This window comes from Bombus bifarius, unplaced genomic scaffold (genome assembly GCF_011952205.1).
Source record: "Bombus bifarius isolate JDL3187 unplaced genomic scaffold, Bbif_JDL3187 scf7180000008504, whole genome shotgun sequence".
Lineage (NCBI taxonomy): Eukaryota > Metazoa > Arthropoda > Insecta > Hymenoptera > Apidae > Bombus > Bombus bifarius.
Window position 1 is genome coordinate 1 of NW_022884692.1, and position 26,843 is coordinate 26,843.

Below are 26,843 nucleotides of genomic sequence, written 5' to 3' on the forward strand. Positions count from 1 at the left end.
CGTTTCTTTATGTATCACATATTATTACACGTGGCGAATAATGGATAATTATGCTGATAATAATGGGGATAACTGTCATCGTGGTCGTTCGTAATTGATTACAAAAATGAAACAGATAGAGGATGCAGGAAGAAAGTAAACGAACGAACGAAATGAAAGAAGAGAAAACAGAAAGAAGAAATATCCGAGAAATTTATCACGAGCATCTTGAGTATATTCGCGTACTGTGCATAGTTAATATTCGTCTCGCTATTCACAGCATGATCAATTCTAATCTACAATTCGGCTTCCATTGAAAATCGATTTCTATAATCGAAGAACTATCGCAACGCGGTAAACGTTCGCGCTAGAAGATTATTGGCACCAGATAAAAATTGGTCATTCTGTGTATAAATATCATGTATTTATATTTATATATATCTATATTTATATATATAATATGTATAAAGGTGCGTGGCTCGTTTGCGTTGTCAAAGAACACGTTCGTCAGCCGCGACGGATTGATCGATTGTGACACGACGGGGAAGATTTTTACCAACGCTGAGCACGCAGTCGTTAATTAATTACATGCATCCTATGTGTTCATCATAATTAATATATCTTACGTTACAGTTACACATCTATATCATATAAACGTACCGTCGTAACAACTCGATACTCGTTTTACCTTCGGTATAGTACGAGCCACCATATAATGAGATTGTGAAACTTATCAGTAGTCGACAGTATTCATTAGTCAGTAATGATGGTGCTGAGACGAAGGAATCGATAGAAATATGACCACATAAGGACCCACTGTCATGGCCATGTATGTATATGTATGTAATACATGGAATAAAAATTTATATTTACATATGTTAAAATCCCTCTGTTTTTTAATATATTAAAGTACTAATTTGTATTTTTAGCTTTTTATTTAATAATATTAGATGATGATTAATAATAATCTAATTTCTAATTATTAAAAAGTCATTTAATTGTCTACTTAATAAATGAAATAGATTAGTCATAGTTCGTCATTTGTTTTTATTGTGTAATTTTGAATTTAGTATAGGGTTCTATGTGGTTCTACCTACAGTCCTAAAACATTAGTCGATAACACTATTCGACGATTCAAATTACGACCTTGTTGCATCTTAGCCCGTATAATATACTATCGCTATGAGTGGATATTAAGATAAATACTAGGCTCGACTAATTACTAAAATCGTTAGTTTAAAAAAGAGCCGATTCGATTGCGCGTAAGTACTGAAATTACGATTGGTTCGTACGCGAGAAACGTGTTCACGTTTAATCGCAGGGGAAATTATATTTGAAGATTGTCGAGCTCTGTTAGCTTCAACTTTTTTATAGAAAGATATTGTGCTATCGTACTATCCTAATGGACTGCATTTATGAATAGCAATAAAAACTTTCATTCCTCGAATAGATAGCGCAAGGTGGCCACCCGACCGTGTTTTAATTATAAAAAATATATCATTAATACGTTCATTGATGATTCAATTTCCACTACCTGTAATGCTATATGCTAATGAATCATTTTCATTTCAGTCCTATTTCGGTATCATAAAACTTTATGTATGTGTTCTTCGCGAGACTATCCCAAAAAAATTTTTTTCAAATTTTGTGACTTTTAACATGATTTCTTTTCTCATATAACTATTATACACAAATAATTATTTTAGAAAATCTATTTCTATATCGTAAAATTCAAGTATTTGCTTAATATGAATTATTAGGAAAATATCTTAAAAAACGTACAATTCCCTTATGTACATATTGTAAAAGTAGGTCAATTCAGATATGCATTGAACGTGTCAATCGACCAACCTGGATTCTACATCACCAACCAAATCGTTCATTTTGAATGTTTAATCTCATTAGTCATGCATTGGTTCATGTACAAAGATTCTACTTAATTTTAAATGCTCCTTAAATATTCGTCTTTGGACTAAATCGACGCATAGACAGTTTAGATATAAAGAAGGTTTTCGTGAATTCTATGTATTTTAACTTTATTATCGGATGTGTTTACGTATGTAAAGATAATCTTCGAGACAGTGACAGTAATAATATGGCCATTTATATCACGATCGAGTTGCCATTGGAAGCACTATGGTTACACTACGTTCTCCTAATTCCTTCCGGCAGAAATTTCTTCCCTATTCATACTCGTGTTTTTCAGACCGCGTTTACTCGCGAATGTTTCACGTTCGATTGTTTGTCCGCGAAAATTACGAGCTGAATTAACGAACGCATATACAGAAAAGTATTCGACGAGATTCGCTTGAAGACAGAATTTTTTCAGGAAGACAGAACTTTAATACGTGTGGTCTATCGTTCGTATTATAAATTACAGGGACAGCTATCTTGCGCGGTACTTTCTGTGATAATAATAGCGTTCGTTCTATTACACCTAAACGGCCCCAAGTTCCGGAGTCTCAAAGCGTTTCTGACAATGTGTTCCACATTCGACTCCTTGTATATGTGAACGAACACTTTCCGCTTGTTCCTCGGGTGTTTTCCACGCGGTATGGCTTAGTAAAATGGGTATCAAATTCTAATTGACTGTTTACGGATAAATCGCAGGAGTGAAGTGGTGGACACGTTATATCGTAGAACCACAATCCCCGCGACACTTTGAGACTAGAGAACGAAGAACAATCATCGTATAGATATAATTAATATGCTTTCATACAAACGTATAGAACATCGTTAAGTGTTATTATTTTAGGGGGTACAGTGTGTATAAAGAATCGTATAAATGTATATATTTATATTTATATATATATTTATATATATATGTATAATGACGCCAGCTCGCCGGAGAAGCAAATTCGCGTTCGGTCCTCCGCGCGAGCCGCTGTTTGAGCTTTGAGATACGCGTACCTTTCGTCTTGTCTTTGTGGCTTTTTCTTTCTTTTCATTTTATCTTTAAAACATATAAATGTACCATGCACACAGACGCACGCACACATACAGCTGCGCGTGCTTGAATACGATCTTAGCTTATTACACGGATCTATCGCGATAAGGAAAGGAATTTACTCGTATGTACAATTGGTGGAATCGATATATTAAACGACGACTGACGTCGCCTTGAATCTCAAACTCTAAACATTATAAAATGATATTTCAAATTTATGTATCAAAAGAATAACAAGTTACGTATGTCTGGAATCTATATTCTAAATTATATGCATATTGTAAAAACTTTTTGAAATATATTGCAAGAAATAATTTTCAGTTGACATGGTGTGTTTAAATTTTAATGGTTAGTGGATTTTATAATTTTAATACGTCTTTCCCACCAACTCTATACATTCGGAGTATTATCGCGTTCGTGATTTATAGGAAGACGAAGGATATTATAAAAATTCTATAGAGGAATGTTGTTGCGTAAAAAATAGTTGGAAGAAATTATTGACTGGAAAGTTTGTCATGGATCTGCGGCGTTGATATTTCTAGTATCTTATCGATCGCATTCGAACACGCGTGAACGTCAGCAGACGTGAGTAGATGTGGACTGATCGTTAGCGCACGACGCGTGTCAGCCATGAAACGATTTGGATCTATCGCGATCGTACGGCAGATCGCCTTGGATCATCGTTGTTCAAGTTTTTACAGTGGTATTACAAGAGCAATGTGCTACGTGGCGCTTACATTTCTTGTCGCGTGAATCGAATTCTCACGCATTCGATCGTACGCGGGAAATCAACAAGGCTTTACGCTAAGAAAAAGATCTCGTGGTTATCCCTCGTACAATCTCTGATATTGCTGTTACAATGTCACTGTATAGGAAATCGTTTCGTATGTACCAAGGTTCGTATATTTTCTTCGCTTTTTTATCTATTTATTTCTTTTTTTGGTCGCGTTCGATTGAAACGCATTTATCGTTTGTATCCCATCACCACATTTAATTCCTAACGACGATTCCTCGAGAATATCAAGCTTCAACGACGATGATCGTGGCTAAAATTAGCGCCGTGTCTGGCTGTCACGGAACGAAAGTTTAGTGCCGCTGTTGTCGGCACTGACGAAGGCACAGTCATAAGTCTCGTACGTTCAGCAACTTTTTTTTCATTAATCGCTTTTTCTCTTCCTTTATAACCATCGTTTTTACGTGTAAAAAAAAAAGAAAAAAGATAATGGCGTAAGACATGGAACTATCACGAAATATTTCTCCACTAATATCCCTTTTCGTTCCACTGGTTTGCTTGTTTCTGTTTCACGTTTGGCACTAAAAACGAGCCTTGTTTTACATAGCTAAATTCTTCGTTTCTTTCTTTTTTGTTCCTTTAGTCCCTTCCATTACACGTGCTCATCGATCTCTCCCTCTCTCGCGCTCTCTCTCACTCTCTCTCTCGTTCTCTATTCCTATCTCTATCTCATTCTTTCTCTCTTTTTTTTTCTCTTTATATAACATAATATAATATTATAATATAAACGTTTACGGTTTTGGCCACTCAGTTCGTGATCGCCGAAGCACATTACAGTCTGTGTTTCCGCGACATTTAGATAGTTTAGAATATTTTTAATTCACTTTTATACAACACTGATCCTGCTCTAGACTTCCTTGTGCGTATGTTTGTTCGACGGATCCCCGGGATCGTGTTGGTCGGCTCATCTCCTCCTTCTGGCCGTAGCTGCTGCGATCATTTGCCTCAACATCGGCTCCGGACTACACACTCGTGGATCACATTTCATGTTGCCATCACCACCGCAACTGAAATTCAAAATCGTTCGTTTCATTAATATTATTGTCACACCTATTGCAAAATTCTCATTATTCACGGATTATAAAACAATTAGACTTTCATTAGATTACTCTTCGTGATACGATTACATTGAAAATCAGGGATTGTGAATATGCTCGAGATAAACTACTGGTTTGAGGACAATTTTTTATAAGACAATGAGTATTTCGCTCGTGGCTTTTTTACTTTTGATAGTGATTGGTAGTTGGACCATTTGATGCCATATATTGCTATAGTTAGAATGTAGAGTTTTCGGATGTAGTTATTTTTAAATAGGAAGTATAATTTAATATCATGCCAGTATGTCACTTGATTCCTAAAGAATCTAGCCGCAAACATACGGTTTAGAACATGACATAGAATTTGATTAAAATATAATATTTTTGGGATATATGTAATTCCTATTGAGTATAACTTACACACAGTAGCCTTAAATGATAATGATTACTTAAAAAGAGACTTTAAACTTACGTGCACTGAAGGCAAGGTCCTGATGCGGACCTAATAACTTCTCCAACACGATACGCTTGTCCGCGAATTTGACAGCCGCTTCGTTTCGCAGCTCCCTTATATGCATGAGCGTGGAAGTGCGGTGGCAACGTGGTTGTCGTCGTGGTTGTCGTTGTGGTGATATTAAGCGACGTGGCCATTGACACAGGACACTCGTATCTTGGACAACAGAATCCACTGATCGGTTCCTCGTGACAACCTGGGATCGGCGGTGGACAGCTTTGTTGCAGACAAATGATGTCGCTTCTGAAGCAGAAGCAGAAGTCGCACGGATCATCTCTTGGAATTTGTTGCGCCGATACATAGACTTTGCCGCCATATCGGCAAGTTCCTGGTCCGTAAATAGCTTGATCATCTTCGTCGTAATCTTCGTCGGGACTCAAGTAACTGCCACCATGTGGAGGGAAGTGTGGATTGTCTTCACCAGTTACCGATTGATCAGGATATTCAGGAACTTGCGGAGCTAGAGTACTCGTAGGTCGTTCGTATAGACTTGGTTGTACAGGTCGTTCAGTGGTTTCAAATGTGTGATTCACTGGTGGAAGATGCTCGCCAAATCCACTAGGTAGTTGACCTTCAGATGGCTCTTCTTTCTCGGTTGTCGATGGAGCTTCCGGCAATGCAGCTTCTTCTACCTCTTCTTCTTCTTCCTCGGCTGATTCAACCGATGGTTCCGTTGGCAGCTCGTGAGTTTCTCCTTCTTTGTGCTCTTCAGGAAGCGGTGGTTCAATTGTACTCTTTTCTTGAGACTGTTCCGTTGACACTGAAATTGCGTGCTCTTCCTCAGGAGCCTTTTCAGTTCCTGGGCGTTCTTCTGCTTCTTGTGTTGAAGTTTCGATTGCTGGTTTGGTAGGAGGTTGTGCTTCTGGAATGCCAGGCTGTGTTTCCGTTACCGCAGGTTGTGCTTCTGTTACCGCAGGCTGTGCTTCTGTTACCGCAGGCTGCGCTTCTGTTACCGCAGGCTGTGCTTCTGATACCGCAGGCTGTGCTTCTGTTACCGCAGGCTGTGCTTCTGTTACCGCAGACTGTGCTTCCGTTACAGCAGGCTGCGCTTCTGTTACCGCAGGCTGCGCTTCTGTTACCGCAGGCTGCGCTTCTGTTACAGCAGGCTGTGCTTCCGTTACGGTAGGCTGTGCTTCTGTTACCGCAGGCTGTGCTTCCGTTACAGCAGGCTGTGCTTCTGTTACAGCAGGTTGTGCTTCTGTTACAGCAGGCTGTGCTTCTGTTACTGCAGGCTGTGTTTCCTCTGAAGGTTGACTTGGTTCAGCTTCCTTTGTTGTAGCTTCCGTAGCTTCAACTGGAGACACTGGAACTTCTCCTTCTTGAAGAGATGTTGCTTCAGCTTTAGCTACTGGTGTAGTTGATTGTGATAATTCTTCTTCGGCAGTGATAGGAAGCTTAGTTGTGTGTTCTTCAACTTGAGGAATTTTAGTCAAACTTGATACTAATTCAGGGAATTGTTCTTGGAATGAAATACTTTCAGTAGTTTGAGGAACTTCTTTTTCGGATTCAACTGTTTGCTGTTCAGCTTCGACTGGCTTTCCTTCTTCAGGAATCTCCTCAGTTACTTCAGTGGGTTTCTTTTCTTCAGAAAGTGTCTTTTCAGTTACCTCGCTAGGCTTCTCTTCTTCAGGAAGAGCATTCCCTGTTGTCTCGGTCGGTTTCTCCTTTTCTGGAAGAACCTCTTCTGGTGCTTTGGTAGGTTGAGCTACCTCTGGAACTTCGCTAGGAAGTTCTTTCTCTGCTGCCTCGGTAGTAATTGCTTCTTCTGGTACTGCAGTTGGAATCTCTTTCTCTGGAACTTCTGGTGTCGGGACTTCTCCTGCAGGAGTTACGTTTTCGGGAGCTTCGGTCGAATATTCTTCTTCATGAGCTTGAAGGGGAACTTGCGGACCTTCAGTAGCTTGCACCGGTCCTTCGGTAGCTTGCACAGGACCTTCAGCAGCTTGCACTGGTCCTTCGGTAGGAAGTGCTTTTTCTGGTATCGCAGATAGTCCTTGTTCTGTTGTTTCTTCAGTCGCTATCTTCACTGGTATTTCAGTAGAACCAACCTCGGCAGGTGCCTTAGAAACAACTTCAGTTACCTTTACGATTTCCTCTACTGGAGTTGTTTGCTCTTCAACAGTCGTCTGTTCTTCTTCCACTGGTTTTCCCGTTGCTACTTCTTCCGCTGGTTTGCCTGTTGCTTCTTCTTCAACTGGTTTGCCTGTTGCTTCTTCTACGACTGGTTTGCCCGTTGCTGCTTCTTCTGCTGGTTTGCCCGTTGCTGCTTCTTCCGCTGGTTTGCTCGTTGCTGCTTCTTCCATTGGTTTGCCTGTTGCTTCTTCTACAGACGATACACCAGTCTTCTGCGTCATTTCTTCTTCCGGTTTTTCTTCCGTCACAGAAGATTGTTCTTCAGGAGTTGAACCCATTTCACTCGGCACAGTCGTACCCTTCTCTTCTGTTACACCCTCTGTTAGAGGTTTCTGCCCTTCCGTTGTCTGTTCTGGCAAAATTGGAATTTCTTCTGGTGCTACTGTGGAACTGATTTCCACAACTGGAGGTAGTGTTGCACTAGGTTGTTCTTTTCTTGTAGCTGTGATTCCTTCACCTACCATATCAGGCATTTTGGTCGTCTCTGCAGGTGTCACACCTTCTTTTACAATTGGTTCCTCAGTTCCCTCTTCATGTTTCTGTTCTCCCACAGTTACAACTGGCATTGTAGTTTCCTCAGATGGTACCACAGATTCTGTCACTTGCTCTTCTTTCTTTGTTACCTCTTCTGGAACTTCAGTTGGCTCTGTAATTTCAGGCACTTCACCTCCAACGGGAGCTATATTTATTTTTTCAGTACCCGGTTGCTCCTCTGGTTCAATAGGTTGTTCCTTAATTCCTTCTGTAGTCACTTCTTCAGTAGCAGGTGCCCCAGTTTCCTTCTCCATTGAAGGTTGTTCGGTTTGTATTTGAGGAGAAGTCAATTCAGGAGCTGTTCTCACTGTACTAGCTTCAGGTGTTGCTTCTGTAATAGTTTCCTGAGATACAGGAGATTGCGTAGCTTCCGACGATGGTGTAGTTTCCTCTGCAACAGGTGAAACAGATCCTGCTGTTTCTTTCACTGCTGGTGTTACTTCAGGTTGTTGCTCCTCACGTAGCGGTGTAGTTTCCTGTTCAGGTTTCATTTTAACGATATTTAGTTGTCCTTCAGTGACCCCCTCTTTTTCTGCCGTTTCCTCCGTTTTAGTGGATGTTGAGGGTTGCTCAGTGCTTACCTCAGCAGCTTCGGTAGAACTTGGTAACTGTTCTTCGGGTAACTTCACAGGTTGTTCTTCGGGCGTTGTCGTAGTCATCTTAACTACGGTTTCCTTAATTCCGTCTTCTGCTAAAGTAGTAGGTATCAAAGGTTGTTCAGTTCTTTCGGGTACGGCATGTTCTTCTTCCGGAGTAGTTTCTGAAACAGTTTCTGGTTCCCTTGTAGTTTCTGCACCCATGATTGACGGCGTGGTTATTCCTTCTTCGAGTGCTTCTGTGTTACTTGGTCCTTCTTTAGTCACACTAGGCGCAGTCATTTCCATTTCTGCCGTTACGGGTGTTTCACCTTCAGTTGGTTTAACAGTTCCTTGTTCTACATGAGTCACTTCATGTTCTTCGCCTGCTGTTACACCTTCTTGTGAAGTAGACACTTCAACAGGTGGTATGGATGTTTTTTCAGATTCTGCTTCACCAGGTTGGACTGTCTGCAATCCACCTTCTGTAGTAGGTTGTTCAGGTTGAGCAAGTTTTTCCTCTTCAGCTGGCTTAGTTTCCTTTACTCCTTCTTCTTCGGGCTGTGTTACCGATTCTGGGCCCACAGTAGTGCCTTCTTCTAGTGGTCCTTGAGTTTCAACATTCACTGAAGGTTGACCTTCCGTCACTGCAACCTCTGGCAATATGGAAGAGCTTGGTACTTCAGGTTCCTTGCTTATACCTTCTTCTGAAACTGCAGGTGAAACAGTTATTTGTTCTTCGCCTTCTACAGATTTTTCTCCTTCTTCAGCAGATGGAATAGATGGTTGTTCAGCCGTTGGCCTTATCGTGGTAGAAGCTTCCTTTTCAATTCCAACAGAAGTTTGTTCTTCTTGGACTCCTTCTGTCGTTACAACTGTCTGTTCCCCACCCGCAGCAGTACTTGAAGGTTGCTCTTCAGGAGCCTGCCCTTCGATCGGCTGTTCCGTAGATGGAATCTTGGTTACCTGTTCCTCTGGGATTTTCATAGGAGTGCTTAATACTTCTGGTGAAGTTTCTTTCGCTTCCCCTGGAGGTATTTGACTAGAAGACTCTATCTGTGGAGATACTGGACTAAGAGTTTGTTCTTCAGGTTCTTTTGCAGCTTCTCCAACGGTAGCCGTTTGTACGTGTTCAGGTTCCGCAGATTTCGGCGTCGTTTGCTTTTCTTCGGAGAAACCAGGTGCATGTGTCTGTTCAGTCGTTTCTTCATGGGATATGTGCATTTCTGGTGCCATAGTCGAATGTTCCCTGATAGCTTCCGTTGTGCCTTCCTTCACTGGAACTTCAGCTGTCGGTGATACAGTTTTCTGTTCCTCTTCGTATTTAGGCGTTTCGTGTTCGATCATATGATTATCGGACTCTAACCCTGCTGTAGGCGTCGAGTCACAGGTGTACATCGGGCAGCAGGCATCCTTGCTAGTATAAATTGGCATACAGTTCGATAAATGATTGGGAGGTGGTGGGCATTGAACAAGGTCGCATTGAATGATGCTACTGATGCAACGACATTGAAGCTGACAAGGATTGGCTGGAGGAATTATAGAGTTGTTGCTGTAAGATTGTCCTTCGACGAGACAATTGCCTTCTCCTGGAATTGCTGGTGGTATATAAGGAGCTTCTGTGGATAGTCCTTTTTCTGGAATTGTTTCAGCTAGAGTGGATTGTTCGGCTATTTGTTCAGTTGTAGCCTTCGGCGCTATTTCTGCATAAGGTGTGGTCTCCTGAATTTCTTCTTCTTTGGGTGTTGCAAGCGATACACCTGGAACTTTTTCTTCTGTAATAGGAGCCTCTGATTCCTTCTTCTGAGAAGCTTGAGTCGTTCCCTCTTCTTTCAATGGAGTTTCAGTTTGAGCTTTTTCTGGAATAGATACTTTCTGTTCCTCTTCTGGTAATTTCGTTTCTTCAGGTGGTGCTGCTGTTGTCTTAACAGCTCCAGGTTCAACCGGTGAGACTTCAGGGGTTTCAGTCATGATACCAACCTCAGGCACTTTAGCTTCTTGCTCGGTTGTTTCACTTTGAATAGTTGCTGTTGATGCTTCAGCAGGTAATTCTGGTTTTTGAGTGATTCCTTCTGGTAGTTTTTCTTCCTCGGTAGGCTGCTCTGAAGCTTGTATAGTTGGTTCCGTAGAAGCTCCTTCGTGAATAGTGGGACTTTTTGTTGTTTGCTCTTGTGATATACTACTCACTGTTTGTGCTTCCTCGGTGTGCGAAACTTCTTCCGTAGCTGTGGTGATGGCAGCTTCTGAACTTTGTTCTGGAAGTTCTGTCAACACTTCAGGTACCTCTTTCGGAGCAGACGAACTAGAACTTTCTTCTACACTAGGAACTTCCGTAGGTGCTGTTTCAGGAGTTTCAAAAGGTTTCTTTTCGATTGGAATTTCAGTTGGAATTTCTACAGATACTGGTACAGTTTCCTGAGAAGGAGTGGCTTCACTTGGTTTCTCTTCTACAACCCCTTCAGTTTGATTTTCCTCTGAAATAGGTCCTTCAGTTGGCTTTTTCTCTGCAACAGGTCCTTCAGTTACTTTTTCCTCTACAGCAGGTCCTTCAGTTGGTTTCTCCTCTGTAACAGGCCCTTCAGATGGTTTTTCCTCTACAGCAGGTCCTTCAGTTGGCTTTTCTCCTGCAACAGGTGCTTCAGTTGGCTTTTCCTCTACAACAAGCCCTTCAGTTGGTTTTTCCTCTACAACAGGTCCTTCAGTTGCTTTCTCCTCTGCAGCAGGTCCTTCAGTTGGTTTCTCCTCTGCAGCAGGTCCTTCAGTTGGTTTCTCCTCTGCAACAGGCCCTTCAGATGGCTTTTCCTCTACAGTAGGTCCTTCAGTTGGTTCTTCCACTACAACAGGTCCTTCAGTTGGTTTCTCCTCTGCAGTAGGACCTTCGGTTGCTTTTTCCTCTGCAATAGGCCCTTCGGTTGGTTTTTCCTCTGCAATAGACTCTTCAGTTGGTTTTTCCTCTACAGCAGGTCCTTCAGTTGGTTTCTCCTCTGCAACAGGCCCTTCGGATGGTTTCTCCTCTGCAATAGGCCCTTCGGATGGTTTCTCCTCTGCAATAGGCCCTTCGGTTGGTTTCTCCTCCACAACAGGTCCTTCCGTTGGTTTTTCCTCTACAGCAGATCCTTCAGTTGGTCTCTCCTCTGCAACGGGCCCTTCAGTTGCTTTTTTCTCTACAGCAGGTCCTTCAGTTGGTTTTTCCTCTACAGTAGGTCCTTCAGTTGGTTTTTCCTCTACAGTAGGTCCTTCAGTTGGTCTCTCCTCTGCAACAGGTTCTTCAGTTGGTTTTTCCCCTCCAGCAGATCCTTCAGTTGGTTTCTCCTCTACACCAGGACCTTCAGTTGGTTTCTCCTCCGCAACAGGTCCTTCAGTTGGTTTCTCCTCTACACCAGGACCTTCAGTTGGTTTCTCCTCTACACCAGGACCTTCAGTTGGTTTCTCCTCTACACCAGGACCTTCAGTTGGTTTCTCCTCCGCAACAGGTCCTTTAGTTGGTTTTTCTTCTACAGTAGGTCCTTCAGTTGGTTTTTCCTCTACAGTAGGTCCTTCAGTTGGTATTTCCTCTACAGTAGTTCCTTCAGTTGGTCTCTCCTCTGCAACAGGTCCTTCAGTTGGTTTTTCCTCTTCAGCAGGTCCTTCAGTTGGTTTCTCCTCTTCAGCAGGTCCTTCAGTTGGTTTCTCCTCTACACCAGGACCTTCAGTTGGTTTCTCCTCTGCAACAGGTCCTTCAATTGGTTTCTCCTCTACACCAGGACCTTCAGTTGGTTTCTCCTCTACACCAGGACCTTCAGTTGGTTTCTCCTCCGCAACAGGTCCTTCAGTTGGTTTTTCCTCTGGAACTGGACCTTCAGTTAGTTTCTCCTCTACAGTAGGTCCTTCAGTTGGTCTCTCCTCTGCAACAGGTCCTTCAGTTGGTTTTTCCTCTACAGTAGGTCCTTCAGTTGGTTTTTCCCCTGCAGTAGGTCCTTCAGTTGGTTTCTCCTCTGCAGCAGGTCCTTCAGTTGGTTTCTCCTCTGCAGCAGGTCCTTCAGTTGGTTTTTCCTCTACAGTAGGTCCTTCAGTTGGTTTTTCCTCTGCAGTAGGTCCTTCAGTTGGTTTCTCCTCTGCAGCAGGTCCTTCAGTTGGTTTTTCCTCTACAGCAAGTCCTTCAGCTGGTTTCTCCTCTGCAACAGGACCTTCAGATGGTTTCTCCTCTGCAACAGGCGCTTCAGATGGTTTCTCCTCTGCAACAGGCGCTTCAGATGGTTTCTCCTCTGCAACAGGCGCTTCAGATGGTTTCTCCTCTGCAACAGCCCCTTCAGTTGGTTTTTCCTCTGCAACAGGTCCTTCAGTTGGTTTCTCCTTTACAGCAGGTCCTTCAGTTTGTTTCTCTTCTGTAGCAGGTGCTTCAGTGTGTTTTCCCTCTGCAACAGGCTCTTCAGTTGGTTTTTCTTCTACAGCAGGCTCTTCAGTTGGTTTTTCTTCTGCAACAGGCCCTACGGTTGATTTTTCCTCTGCAACAGGCTCTTCAGTTGGTTTTTCCTCTACAGCAGGTCCTTCAGTTGGTTTTTCTTCTGCAACAGGTCCTTCAGTTGGCTTTTCCTCTGCAACAAGTCCTTCAGTTGGTTTTTCCTCTGCAACAGGTCCTTCAGTTGGTACTTCCTCTGCAACGGGACCTTCAGTTGGTTTCTCCTCGACAACAGCTTCTTCAGTTGGTTTTTCCTCTGCAACAGGTCCTTCAGTTGGTTTCTCTCCTGCAGCAGGTCCTTCAGTTGATTTTTCCTCTGCTATAGGACCCACGGTTGGTTTCTCCTCTGCAACGTTCTCTTCAGATGGTTTTTTCTCTAGAGTAGGTCCTTCAGTTGGTTTCTCCTCCTCAATAGAACTTTCTGTTGTTTTCTCCTCTTCCACTGTCTTTCCTTCTTCCTCTGGTTTTTCTTCACTTGTTTTCTCTTCTTCTTCAGGTTTTTGTTCAACAGATTCTTCAGCTGGTTTCTCTTCTTCCGCTGGTTGTTCTCCTTCTGCGGATCCCTCGATTGGTTGTTTCTCAACAGGTTTATGATCTTCAAGGGGTTTTTCAGTTATTTGAGCTTCTCCTGCCACAGCAGTTTCTTCTTCTTCTACAGGCTTTCCAGTTGGCTTCTCTTCTTCAAGAGATGGCTTCTGAATGCCTTTTTCCAGCTCAGGCAACTTTTCTGCACCCATTTCATCTTCTTTACGTTCAGTAATAGGAGGTTTAGTTGGCTGATGCGCCTCTATAGGAATTTGTGTTCCTTCCTTTGCTAATTCTTCAGTCATTGATTCCTCTGTCGGAGATGGAGTCACTGGTCCTTCAGTTGGACCCTCTTCCTTCGTTGGCTGCTCCGTTTTTTGTTCTTCTTGCACTATTCCTTCAGATGATGTTTCTTTGGTTATCGGTGCTTCAGTTTGCTCAAGAGCTGGTTGTTCACTAACCTCTGGTGCTTCTGTTTTCTGTTCTTCTGGCTCCATGGTTGGGTGACCTGTAATTGTTAGAGTGCCTTCCGTTGGTTTTTCAGCCTCCGTCGTTTCCTGAGTTACTGGTGAACCTTCGAGTTCTGAAATCGTTATTTCTTTTGGCATTTCTTCAACGACAGGTTTTTCACTTGCTTCAGGTCGCTCACCTTCGCTGGGGGGTATTTGTGTTATACTTATTGTTTTGTCAGCTTCCTTAGTAACTGGAGATTCCTCTTCAGTAATTGGTTTCTCAGTAGCCTGTTCTTCATGAGCTCCCGAAATTATACCAGGCTTTTCGCTTGGCAAAGCTTCTCCCGGCGCAACAGTACCTTGTTCTTCTTGTTCTGTAGCAGGTTTCTCCTCTGGAACTGCGTTGACTTCTGTACTTATTTTCTCAGTTCCTACGGTTTGCTCTTCGATAGCTGGTTGCTCAGTTGGATATTCTTCTGTTATAGCTGGAGTTGGAACCGATATTTCAAATACGTGTTCTTGAGGTGCTTTCTCGGCTTCTTCAGCCGGTTTCTCTTTGGAAGCAGTAATTTCTTCACTTGAATCGTTCACTTCTTCGGAAGAGGTTTCTCCAGATTCTTCGATAGTCAGTCCCTTTGTCGGTGACTCTCGTTCTTCAGAAGACTCTTTTGCCGGTGAAACTTCGGAAGACGATGTCTCCGTACTTTGTTCCTCTGGCAAACTAGGTCGTTCAGTTTCTTGTGGTACTTCCTCTGGAATTTCCGGGGCTGATGTTGAAATCTCTGTTGCAGGGCTAGATTCAGTGCCTTTCGCAGCAGCTTCTGCTACCCCTTTCTCTTCACCCGGAACTTCACCAGCTTCCGTAACCGGAGGAACACCTTCTATAGCCTTCTCTGGCACAATCGAAGTGGACGAAGGCGCTTCTTCGGGCAATTGCGCTTCCACTGTAGTTCCTTCTTCTATAGGAACAGCTTCTTGTTTAGGAGCAATTGTTGTTTCGTGAATTGTAGGTACATACATGGACGAACCTTTCTGCTCAGGTGCTTCAGTTACGAGACTGCTTGGTACATGGAATTCTGGTGGCTTCATGTCAACATAACCTTCCGTAACGTAAATTTCGGTTACTGCATCCTTATCTTCTGCCTTGCTCTCTGGTACACGTTCCGTAATCGAGATACCTGGTGGACCACGTTCTGGAATTACAGGAGTTCCCTCTTCCATGTGGTACTCTTCTGTTACAGCTGGATGCTCACTAGTTTCCGGTACTTCAGGAGGAATCATATCTTCCTTCTTGGGAGCCAGACCAGGCATTTCAGGAACCTTGTGTCCAAATATTGGTAGTTCTGTTTTCTGTTCCACTGGAACTTCTGTAGGTATTGCTTCTATACCGTGTTCTACCGGCGCTGCAGGCACTTCTGTAGGTAATTGCTCCGTGCTCACTTCCATTGGTTTCTCCTTTTCTTCTTCGAGAACTTGCTCAGGTTTTTGGGGAACTTGTTCTGTACTTGGAACCTCTTCAATAGATTTCTCAGTTGTTATTTCAGTCTCAGGCGTTGCGGCTTCTTCTGGTTTCTCTTCAATGGGTGCCTCTGTAGACAGTCCCTGTTCTGATTCAGTGGCAGGAGATTTAGTCGTTTTGACTGCTTCAGTTACTTCCCCTTCGCCCAATGTTTTAACTGTTGTCGCTTCTGCTTCATAAACTGGAGATGTTCCCTTTTCTTCGCTGAGAACTTCTGGTGCTTCGCTTGGAAACTCTGGTGCTTGCGTAGGCATCTTAGCTTCCTCCACTGGATGCTCCTCTGTAGGTACTGTCTCTTCAGTAACACTTGGCTCTTTCTCCGAAACAGTCACACTTTCTTTCGTTGGTTTCTCTTCGCTTGGCAATTCAGATTGTGCTTCCTCAGGCACTTTACTTTCAGTTTGTGTTTCTTCTGGCATTGCTTGTTCAGTAACTACCTCTGGTCTTTCTTCCCCTCTTGCCGTAGTTACCTCTTGCGGTGTAGTCTCCAGTTTTGGTGACGATTCTGGTACTTCTTTTGTAACTGATATTTCGGTGACTTCTTGAGTAGTTTCTTCTGCAGGTGTAGTGGCCACTTCTTCGCCCTTTTCTTCTACTGATGGTGCTTCCGTCGCTTCGGCTTTTGTTCCCTCGGGAGATTCGGTTAATTTTGGTGCTGCGCTAGATGCTTCTGTCACTGCTACAGTATCTTCAGTTTCTTTTTGAGTTGTTGGAGTTTCTGGAGCAGCGGTTTCTTCCAGAGAAGGAACTTCTTCTTTTTTGGGTTCTTCTGTAGACGGCGCGTTTTCAACTGGCGCTTGAGAGGTTACAATTTCGTGATCTTGAGGAATGACGTTGTCAGAACCTGGGAAGGTCTCTTCTGCTGTTTCAGGATGCAGTGCTTCTTTCTCAGCTATTGTCACAGTTGCAGCTGTAGTTTCTGGAACGCGTTCCTCGGTAGATGATTCCTCACCTCTAGGTAATGTAACGAATCCACCATGTCCATCTTCTTCTATGCAATAAAGAATGTTTATATAGAACTAGTTTCGCGAACGTTGGAATGTTCGCTGCGTTTAAGCAGTGTAATAAAGGAAGTTGTTTCTTACCACACTGATACGTGGTCGGGCAACACTCTCCTTCCGGCGGTGGCAAGGCTGTGCAATTCTTTCCATGAGTTTTCATCGGTGTTCCGCAATCTTGCACAGCGCATGCGATGTCACCGCGGAAACAATAGCAATGCTGACAGGGCTGGGTCGAGTAGATCAAGTCACCGTCCTCGTAAACTTTTCCTTCGTGGTAGCACTGCGGTGTTGCTCCTGGGGCTATCGTGGTAGTCATAATTAGACCGGGCGTTGGTTCAACCGTCGTGGCGAGTTCCTCGTCGTATTCTGTTGAAGATTTACAGTTATAATCCAAATGAAACATATACAGAAATTAATCTTGATGAATGATCAAAATTGCCGAATACTGATCAATACAATTAGTGAATCTTTACTATACAAATAATCTTATTGTATCAATTAAATAAAAAAAATGAAGGGAGAAAATTTTCAAGTAAGCTTAGTTAGAGTTTATAGTTTACATAGTCGACGAAAATGCTTTGGGAGGATTAGTGCTTTTCAAAATTTTGTCGATATCTTACGTTTCTTTCATAACGCAAGTAACATGGTGTAACAAAAATTCACATTTTTTTTATCATAATGTTTCGCTGTTTAATGCCGTTTACAAGAAACTTACCGCAATTATATTTGACAGGACAACAAATTCCCGGTTGATAAACAGGCTTGCATCCAGCGACACGTAAAGTACACTCCTGCATGACGCAAGTAGTCCTATTCCTGATACAGTAGCAGAGTTCGCAAGGATTCTGAGGGTCAGTGGGTAATTGGGCACCATCCGCGTAGAACCGATCGTCAATATTACATCCATAATTGTCGTGGAAACCGACCGCCGTAGAACCGGAAATTGCTGGCGCGCTAGTAGTCGAGGTCAACAGTTGTACCGGCACTTCTGGGCAGGTGATGACAGGACAACACTGATCCGGGCGTTTTTCAACCGTGCAGTCTTGGCCAATCGCCTTGGTGAAGGGACAAACCCTCAAGTAACACATCAGCATTCGATTGTGGCACGTGCAGTTCAGGCATGGCTCGTTCGTTATGATTCTATCGCCCTCCGCATAGTGTTGAAAGTTATAGTAGCATCCAGCTGTGGCTGTAAATTAACAAAATTATTTGGAACACTTATTTGTGTTTTTCTTTTAAATTTATATAGAGATTAAATTTTTTGAGTTGAACTGGATTTAAAGAGAATAATTGAATTTTTCTAATTAGTTTAAAGAGAATGAAAGATTGCATTCTATTAAAGAATATGCATTACAGAGTTATGTGAATATGTGATATTGAAGGTTAAAACGGTGCACGACGTTCTTAATATTCATTGAAAGAATTGAATCGTTAAAATGGCACGTGTTGTCTGTTCCACTCCGATAGAAGCTACAATTAACCTCACGTCGTCGGTAACGTGCGTGTACATTGATTAGATTAGGAGTAATGAAAGTCGTCACAGCGTACGTACCTCCATCGTATTCTGCTACTTGTGTGCTATCCTGGTCATATACAGGCGCTGTAACAGAAAAATATATACATTTCATTTCATGTTCTCATTATATGATCCAATGATTTCCTATTCAAACGTAATAATTCACACAAATTATTAGCAGGAGTTTGTATTTATAGTTCAACTTAGTTCCCACAGTTCTTTGATTTGAGAGCTATATTAAAAATACTCTAAGATTTCAAAGGTGATAATACTTGCAGCGCTTAAATTATGAATAGTACGCGTGCCAAACATGTAAATAGGAAATAATTGATTTAGTGGAAAAGTGTGTAAATCCCGTACCAAATATTAATTTTGTTTCTATATTTACATATTTCGCTCAAATTATCGATCAATTTATCAAAATTAACAAAATATATATCTTTTTACTAGTATCGAACTTTTCAATTTTTAAACATTTTAATAATTCCTTAATGATTTCTCAGATTTTTCTTAATTTTTCCAGACGCATAGAAATACTTATAAACAGAGTTGTACATAGCACGAAAATAATATTCATTTCCTGGAATTCATTATGGAAATTCCAACGTTGAAATAGCGTATGTACGAGGCTAAATAATCTAAGGAACTCTATTTCCCATGAAATTTCATAGGGAGACGAGTCGTGTCTCTGCATGCAGTTTATCATAGTAATTACCGGCGGGATGCGTTTGTCCGGAGGGTGAGCCGGGCTTTAACAACGGAGTGAGTCAAAGCGTCATATGGCGCGAGCGTACGTGGGCGAATTCTCGTTAACACCCTCGCCCCAGTCGAACGAATTGTATGCCGAGTGTGCATGGAATACAGAATTCTTTTATTTTTTTCACTCTATCTCTTGCTCTGTCTTTGCCATTCGTTTATCCTTATATCCTTGCTAGTTTTCACCGTCGACGAATCCATAGTAGAAACGCACGTGCACAAGCTTCGTTCTATCTCTATCTTTCGCTTTCGTTTCGTCTTTATCGTTCGCCTTACACGGCGTCGTTTTTGCAATTTCTTCGGAATTGAAGTGCTGCGCGCGCGACTCGAGAGTTCGATTGTTTGTGAAACGCGACACGCCACCCTTTGCAAGGTACAATCGCTTCTCGCCATTCTTCCTACTCGAACAATAAGCCTCTCTATTCGCCGATAGGATCTTCTCTTTCTAGGATGTTCTCTTTTTCCGGTTTACGTCTTCGACTCGCGTTTATTGCGAATTTCAACGAAGCCAGATTTTCTTAGAATGAAAGTTGGATATTGGTTACGAAAGAATTTGGAAAGTACGAAGCTATTATTGGCCGAACTAGTTGCAAGAGACTTTAGATAGAACGGAAAGACAGAAGTCTTTTGATACAGGATTTTACTGTTTAATATTAGATAGGTGGTTTTTCTGAAAATTGAATTCCTTAGAATTTGTATCGAGATTAATAAAGATACAATAGGCTGAATAGAGGAATAATTGTTTCTTTCTGTGATCGTTTCACATTTCAGAATATTTTCAGAATTTATTGTTATAAATCTTTATTAGAATATTTTTCTGCTATACAGTTTTTGAACTGCGAATGTTTCTAATATTTCAATAATGGTGATTCTATTCTCTATCTATTCTGTGTGTGTACTTTGATTTCGAGATACTTGTTTCATAAGCTACTGACGTGAATGTGGAGAATGTACGAATTCGCAAATGACGCGCCGTCCTCTTTTCGAAAGTCTCTGCTTGTACTTTTTTCTTTGAAAACCGTCCAGGAACTCTTTGAAATGCACAAAACGTCTCCGTACGCGGATACGTGCATTGCGAGGCGAAGGATTCGAATGTCCAGCATGATCCCTTCATTGAACGAACCGTGCTGGCAGATTTATTATATGGCGCTGAAGATGTTTCGCGAACTCTTTTATGGCTCATATTACGATCTCCTTTTTTTCAAATCGACTACCTTGATAAATTTTAATACCATCATCTCGGTGACTGGAGTCGAATAGACCTGATTAGTGCGAAGTGGAATCTTTCTTCGACAGACAATATTTCATTGAATATTGATCATATGACGTAGCTTCGAAACGTTGAAATTCAAATTAATTTCAAGCTTCCTTTCAAACATTGACATTTATCTTAGAACTTCTTTAGAACATAATAGACCTAAAAGATGTAATAGTTCTTTAAACATTTACAAATCTTATATATCTAAAAAAATAGAAAACAATTGCTGAATTGGTATAACTTTTCTAACATGAATGAAATTGTATGTTCGTTCAATCCATTTTTATTTAAATTTCCATGTTCCATAAACTCTATTATTACATTATTCCATTCATCGTTAAGATGCACTCACTCCGAAAGAACGTAACGAATGCAGATGATTTTCTTTATACAAAAATTTTCCTTTCTATTTCACAATGAATCAGATCACATTTCGTTCCAGATTCGACCAAAAAACCTATATCCCAGCTGACGAGCACTACGACGTGGAGACCGCTCGATCGGAAGTCGATCCGCGACTCGAAGGCGCGAGGTTGAAATGCGCGGCGTGTGCGTTTCCGCACGGTGTTCCCGGCCAGCCACGGTAGAAGATTCGCGTTTCCATCCTACGTGCTTTGCTCGGCAAGCCAAGGCATATTCGAGAATCAGCATTCCAGCGCTGTGCGGAGCGTGCAGCAGGCGTCGGTTTCCAGCGAATTGAATTGTACTGGGAAGCACACCGTGGTCTGTGAATGGAAGGCCCATCCGTGTCTCTGTCGCGAGTCCCACGAACGGATCCCAGCCGCGTGCCTCCACGTTACACGGACCCAGCACGTACTACGCGTATACATATATATCTACATATACATACTATATATAAGTTGCTCCATCGAGACGATTCTTGTCTTGCACGATGGTCGTGCTAAATTATTACGGCTCGTTCGGCCCTTGCCAGCAAGTAAGGCTTCATCGTGGTGTCGGCGTGTCGTACGAGATTACAATCTTGGATCACTCTGTATTCATTCAACAGGAACGGACAACCGATGAACGAGCAAATTTACGGCAACTGTGCCCGGTTTTTTTCTCCGCATTTGCAAGAACCTAGATGAACGTCTGTCGAGGACCCGTTACATTGTCTCTGCTTACTGACATTATCCGGCCATGTAAATGGACGAAGGGACGACAGGTGCCACAAAGAAAGTTTTTGTATTGTTGGGATAAACAATTTGTTCGCTCAGCAGGGCGAAAGATATCGGAGAACCGGTTCTTTTTGTTGTGAATTTCTTCTGTATTCAATTTTCATGCAGAAGATCGAAAAAAGTAACCCGTTTGTCCAGTGGTTCGATCCTGATCGATTTAAAGAGTCGATCGAATTAAGTGGAATAAATTGACGGAGTAACGGCATTATTGACTGTCAGAGATATTTCTGTTCCCGGAAAGATGAACTCTAACAACAATAATATTTCATTTCAATCTGTAATCTATAAAAAAAAGTCGTTGCTGCCTCTATTTATTAATTTATCATTAATATGTAACAGTTCGATCAAGAAACTAATATAAATTAATTGAGATACTTGCAAAGTACATATGCTTCTCGAAGAAGGAAAGTTCCGGTCGTTTCGTTCCACGTACAGGTTCTTCGACCACGGAATTGCATTGCATGTAATTAACCAAGGACAAACAGACGGCCTTTGAATTATCTCTGAACAATAATGGCGATCTCGCCTCGTGTGGCGAGGAAAAAATTCATACGTTCTCGTAGGAACGGTAATCGAGGCCGAGCTCTTATTCATCCTCAGAGACGCACGATTCATTATATAAGTCAATGTTCTCCGGTTATTTAGCTCTTACTCGCTCCTTCGATCGAGCTTTTTATTGCCGAGTCTTATGATTCTCTTTCCCTCTCGGTCGAGCGTGTGTTCAACGGCTCGTACAACGAGCTGTTGCGGTCTCGGAAGAGGAAAAGAGGAGAGAGCCAGAGAGAGAGAGAGAGAGAGAGAGAGAGAGAGAGAGTTTGTGGAGGTTGGTCAGGCGAGCGAGAGCAAAGGCATTGCGCGCGCGTTATGAAATCATCCCGGCGGCCTTGCCTCGCGAAAGTTCATTACCATCAACCGCACACGCTCTGATGAGCACCTGGCTTTCTGCTTCCCGGCGCGTATCGCGTGCACGAAATTCTGCACTACGTGTCTCCCAAGGTCGCGGTTACCCTGCACCGCAACCGCCATGAGGATTTCTCTTCATGGCGATGGAAGATGAAAAACACAATGAAGTAATTGCAACCCTTGTTGCGTCAGATGAAAAGCTCTATTACGAACAGACTCTTTGACTGGAAGACCGAGAACTTCGTAACTTTCTGTCATTAGTATTTTGTCGGTAGTATTTGGTTTGTTGGTTGACATTTGGATGATGTATAAAGTTACGATTCTGGAAAGTTCATTATGGTTCATTGCGATTTTGAAGATTTATTGAATTAAGAAAATTTCAAATGGGAAACGAAAGAGTAATGAAATGTTACTGTTTGTACTAAAATAAAAGCTGGACATGATAACGTAGTAGAAAAGAAACATGAAATAGCGAACTATATTCTACAATATATTTTGTGCTTCATATTCTTCCCATAAATCGGAGATGATAAAAGTGAAGCCAAACTTTTTGGCGGTACATTGATGTGCATTTTATACATAATTATTGCATCCTTCTGATAAGATCTAATATTTTCCTTAAGTAGGTAATCACTTTATTATGGAAGAGTTGATATTTATAGTTAGGTTAGGATAAGTTCTACGATTAGGTTAACTAGCGAGTTTCATTAATCATCAGTGTGCTACTCGTTTATCAAATACCCACTAATGCCTGAATAATTAGGTCGTCCATAGAAGGAAGCTCTTCTCTCAACAGAAGCTACAAAAACAGTGAAAAATCATCTAGCAATCTCGCGTAAATCAACATGATTAATAATTTTCAATTTCTAGCATTTATGTTTACCATTTTTCGCAAAGAGGCTCGATTAACTTGTTCATTATCCCATGTTTAGAACGATACTTTCTAACATTAACATACACAAGCTCTTCGCACGCGACGATAAATTGTACGAATGGCAAATGATGACGAATGACTATCGTCGTTAGCGTTTACGTGAGAAATTAAAGCTTCCCTAATGGGTCGGAAAGTATCACTACTTGTGCTCTTCCGACATTCAATGTCAATGTCATTGGTATCGAGCGTGTTGCATTAAGAGAAGTTGACTAACCGGTTCTGGCGTAATATCGCAAACGTTCGCTCGCAGCAACGGGGCTGTTTCGAGGACAATTATAAATTATCTCCTATTTTCAATCGAGTTTATTGCCGCTTACAATATCGCCAAGCTACGGTAAAACGAGAATGAGATTCGAAGACAGGTGGCTAGAGGAATAACTGGTAGCAAGTGCAACTTCTTCTTGCGGTTCTGTTATGAACGATGGCACAGCTGTGGTTACTGAATGCAGATGTTCATCGTCGTTGGTTACTTCAGAAAACAAAGATGAAAACGTATTTTCGTAAGATTCGGAAGCTCTTCTGCTTGTAAATCTATCGATTCATCGGTTCCTGTTTTACGTATTATTCTTTATCTTCGAAACATCGTTTAGTTATTAGCAAACAAGTTTTCTTAGAGATAATAACTTCAAAGGAAATGATTTATAATGTTTTATTAATGGAGGCATAGGATTTGCTATAGCGATGGTTTCAATCCATTCAGAACGAAATATTGGTTTCGCTTCATCGTAAATAATATGTGATTGTTTGATTGAGCTGAAACGAAGTGCAAGCTATCATTTGTGATCTGTAAAGGACGGTATTTCAAGAAAGCATTTCAACAAAATTGAAAAATCTCGGAAGATTCGATGTGATCGACTGCAAAGTACATTTTCCGATAATATGTTCCAAACTTTACCAATATAATCATCATAATCGAGTCCCGTAACGACGTTGATGAAATTTCAAATGTTACCTACAGCGCGCATAATATATTCATAAAATGTACTCGTAACTGTTCGAATACTTTAGTGAGCCTGTGCGCGTCACGTTCAACTAGGCAAATTCGCAGAAAGGTCCGGTGTCACGCGTTTAAAGCACGAAGACCGTTTCCCAGGAGAGGAGCCTCGAATTCCAGGACCCGTGCCAGAGGCAGAGAGAAATTAATACGATCATTTAATCCGTGTCACGACGAAGTTGCACCCACGCGTTCCGTTATACCATACCTTTTGTCGAATGACCGCCGCTGACCTCATCACCTCCGGTAAGGTAGCGAAGAAAGGAGCTGAGGAGGATAAAAGGAGAATCAAGCGAAGGAATGAACGAAGACGGAAAATATGGGAACCTGTTAGGACGTACCAGTCACAAGGAACCCTTTTCTCAGTCCTGCCAGTTTCCAAGAGGATCCTTCGGACCGGTATAGTAAAACCGGGCTGTTCCATCATTTGTTCTTGTTCCCCGTTTAGGAGTTACTTCCGTCTTGAAATGTGTTTTCACGCCCGTGACGATGATCGTAAACGACAACGATAAGGAGCCGTGGTTCGCAAATAGAGTAGAGGAAAGTAAACGTTTGTTGGGACGATGCTCTGGCGCGATAGAGAGGGTGTATAGGGAACGGTATATAGAAACCTTGGAGCTATGTTGTTACAGAGTTTTCATGGCGGTAATGAAAATAGTAATTGGAATGAAATTATCGCGGTAGGCGGATGTTTTTAACGCCAGAAATACTAAAGTTTGCTTTTTATACCGTTGGAATAATCGTCAAAGAATCACATGCAATTATTTTAAATAAAACATCACTCAGCTTCGTGAGAATCACTCAGTTGTTGGCTTTTTAACAGTGTAATAAAATGAAGAATTTACTATGAGCGGTACTTTATCGTCAAGATTCCTCGCACCTCTGCTACCAGATACAACATATAAATGCTTTTAACTTTTTATTTTATGGGAATTGGAATCCTAAAACATGCACCGTTGTGAATCGACTGAAATTTCTATAATAAAATGATTAATTGTTGTGGTTATTCCGAAGAAATCCCAACGTTAATAGGTCAACATACCTTAACTGGTCTTTCTACGGTTAATTCAGATCGATGCCCTTTTCTTTGCCGGGGCAACGAATTCTCGACAAGGATTATGTAACCCTCGTGTACCAGAAGAAAAATAAGGCGTTTGGAAAACCAGCTAATTATGCAGGAGTGTTTGTACAAGCGCAGCGTGCGTGTACTCTTGTTAATGACGGTTGACCGCTACGTTTACTTTACCGCTCTTTTACACGTCCCGAATTTTAAGTGACGTTCGAATTCGCCGTTTGAAACGCGCGAACAACCTCAAAACCTTTTCCTTTTCTCTCGGTATTTCGAATCGCGTTTAAGATTCGAATACTTGCTGCTAGACAGTAGGGTAGCAATTAATTACCGCGATAACGAGGAAAGATAGATGTATCCTCAAACAGGCGCCGAGACCCTCCTCAGGAGGCAAATAAACCGAATGTGTTTGCCCGAGAATGTTTGATACCGGCGTGTTATTTGTCTGGCAAATGTACACGACCAAGACCAAGAGTCTTGAAATTACTCTGATTTTAATTAAAGATATCCGTGTCCAACGGCAAGGATGTAAAATCGATTTTGTTATTATTAGCCGGAAAGTTATTACTGTTAGACGTTTGTACAGATGAATCGATGTTAAGTAAATTTCATTTTTATCTGTCGCACTCTGAGACTGAATTATGAGTTTAAGTAACTCAACGGAACGAAAATAATAACTTCGATTATTTATTACAGGAGTGAATAATAAAATTAAAAATAATACAAACATGAAGTATATTAATTATCTATCCTTGCAATGCAGTATTTTTATAAATAGAATGGAAATCTAGTAATGTGTAAAGTTTGAAGATTTTGCATTCCCCTTGTTAATTCCGTAGTCGTTCACAGTTATCTTTTTGTTACACCGTGAGAGTTAAACGAAAGAAACCTTGAGATTTCTTTTAATACCAAATTGTGGTTCAATTTCTTCTATCCTTTTAACTTATCTCATTCCTATTACAAGTTAACTACCAAACTTAAAACCATAACCAAGGAATTTTCTATTTATCGATAGAACTGAAGAAATCTAAAAAATCTAGCAAACTAAAAAATCGAGCAATTACGCTAACATTACGATGAGATAACTCTTTCACGTAACAGACATTCCAAGAATGACGTCGCATTCGCTGAAGCAACTAAATTATTCGATAATATTTTCAGGAAACGTCGGACGAATGGTTCGAGAGCTGTCGAAGAGAAGTCGTGCATGGTCCGATGGTTGAGTGATACTCGAAGATAACGACACTTTGGCCGGCATTAAGGCATAAATATGGAACGAGGGTCAGGTGCGGCGACATGGACCGTAAGTGGGCAACGTGGTGAGGTACGCGGTCAGTGACATCCGTGAAGCCATCTCTTCGGGACCTACAGGTTTGACCAGAATTCACAGCATCACGTGAATGCAGGCAAGTACAGGAACCGCTATTCGTGCAGCTGTGTAGCAACGACACGCATTTTTCTCTTCTTCCCTCCTCCACGTTCCACAGATCGTTTCCGCGAGGATTTCGAAATCTCGTTCCCAGTTACGACACGGATATCACTTTCCTGTCAACTTTTTTTCGAGCTCGCTCGTCCAACGCGTCGTCAATCAGAGACGTCGAATCGATCGAGGATCGATGATCACGGCTTACTCGTGCGGTCGATGAATTACACTGGGAACTGGATTCGGTTCATTGAATTCAAACTTTTTCTTATTTGCTACTCGAGATACGTACAAAATGTCTTTCCACGCGGTCTCGTTTTGAAACGATCGAGGCGAATCCCTCGAGGATGGGGATAATTTCAACG

The 26,843-nt window shown here is 41.8% G+C and overlaps 1 protein-coding gene across 1 annotated transcript in view; it reads right to left on the reverse strand.

The window, feature by feature from the left end:
* Nucleotides 1–4,428: 4,428 nt before the first annotated feature.
* LOC117213152 (titin) overlaps nucleotides 4,429–26,843 on the reverse strand; it is a 58,957-nt gene continuing 36,542 nt past the window's right edge. Inside the window, exons 3-7 of the mRNA XM_033458503.1 lie at nucleotides 18,000–18,047; nucleotides 17,163–17,636; nucleotides 16,532–16,813; nucleotides 5,229–16,437; nucleotides 4,429–4,726 (exon numbers count right to left, since the gene is read on the reverse strand). Coding sequence (XP_033314394.1) covers nucleotides 4,624–4,726; nucleotides 5,229–16,437; nucleotides 16,532–16,813; nucleotides 17,163–17,636; nucleotides 18,000–18,047 — 12,116 coding nt within the window. The 3' untranslated portion in view covers nucleotides 4,429–4,623. The remainder of the gene's footprint in view (nucleotides 4,727–5,228; nucleotides 16,438–16,531; nucleotides 16,814–17,162; nucleotides 17,637–17,999; nucleotides 18,048–26,843) is intronic.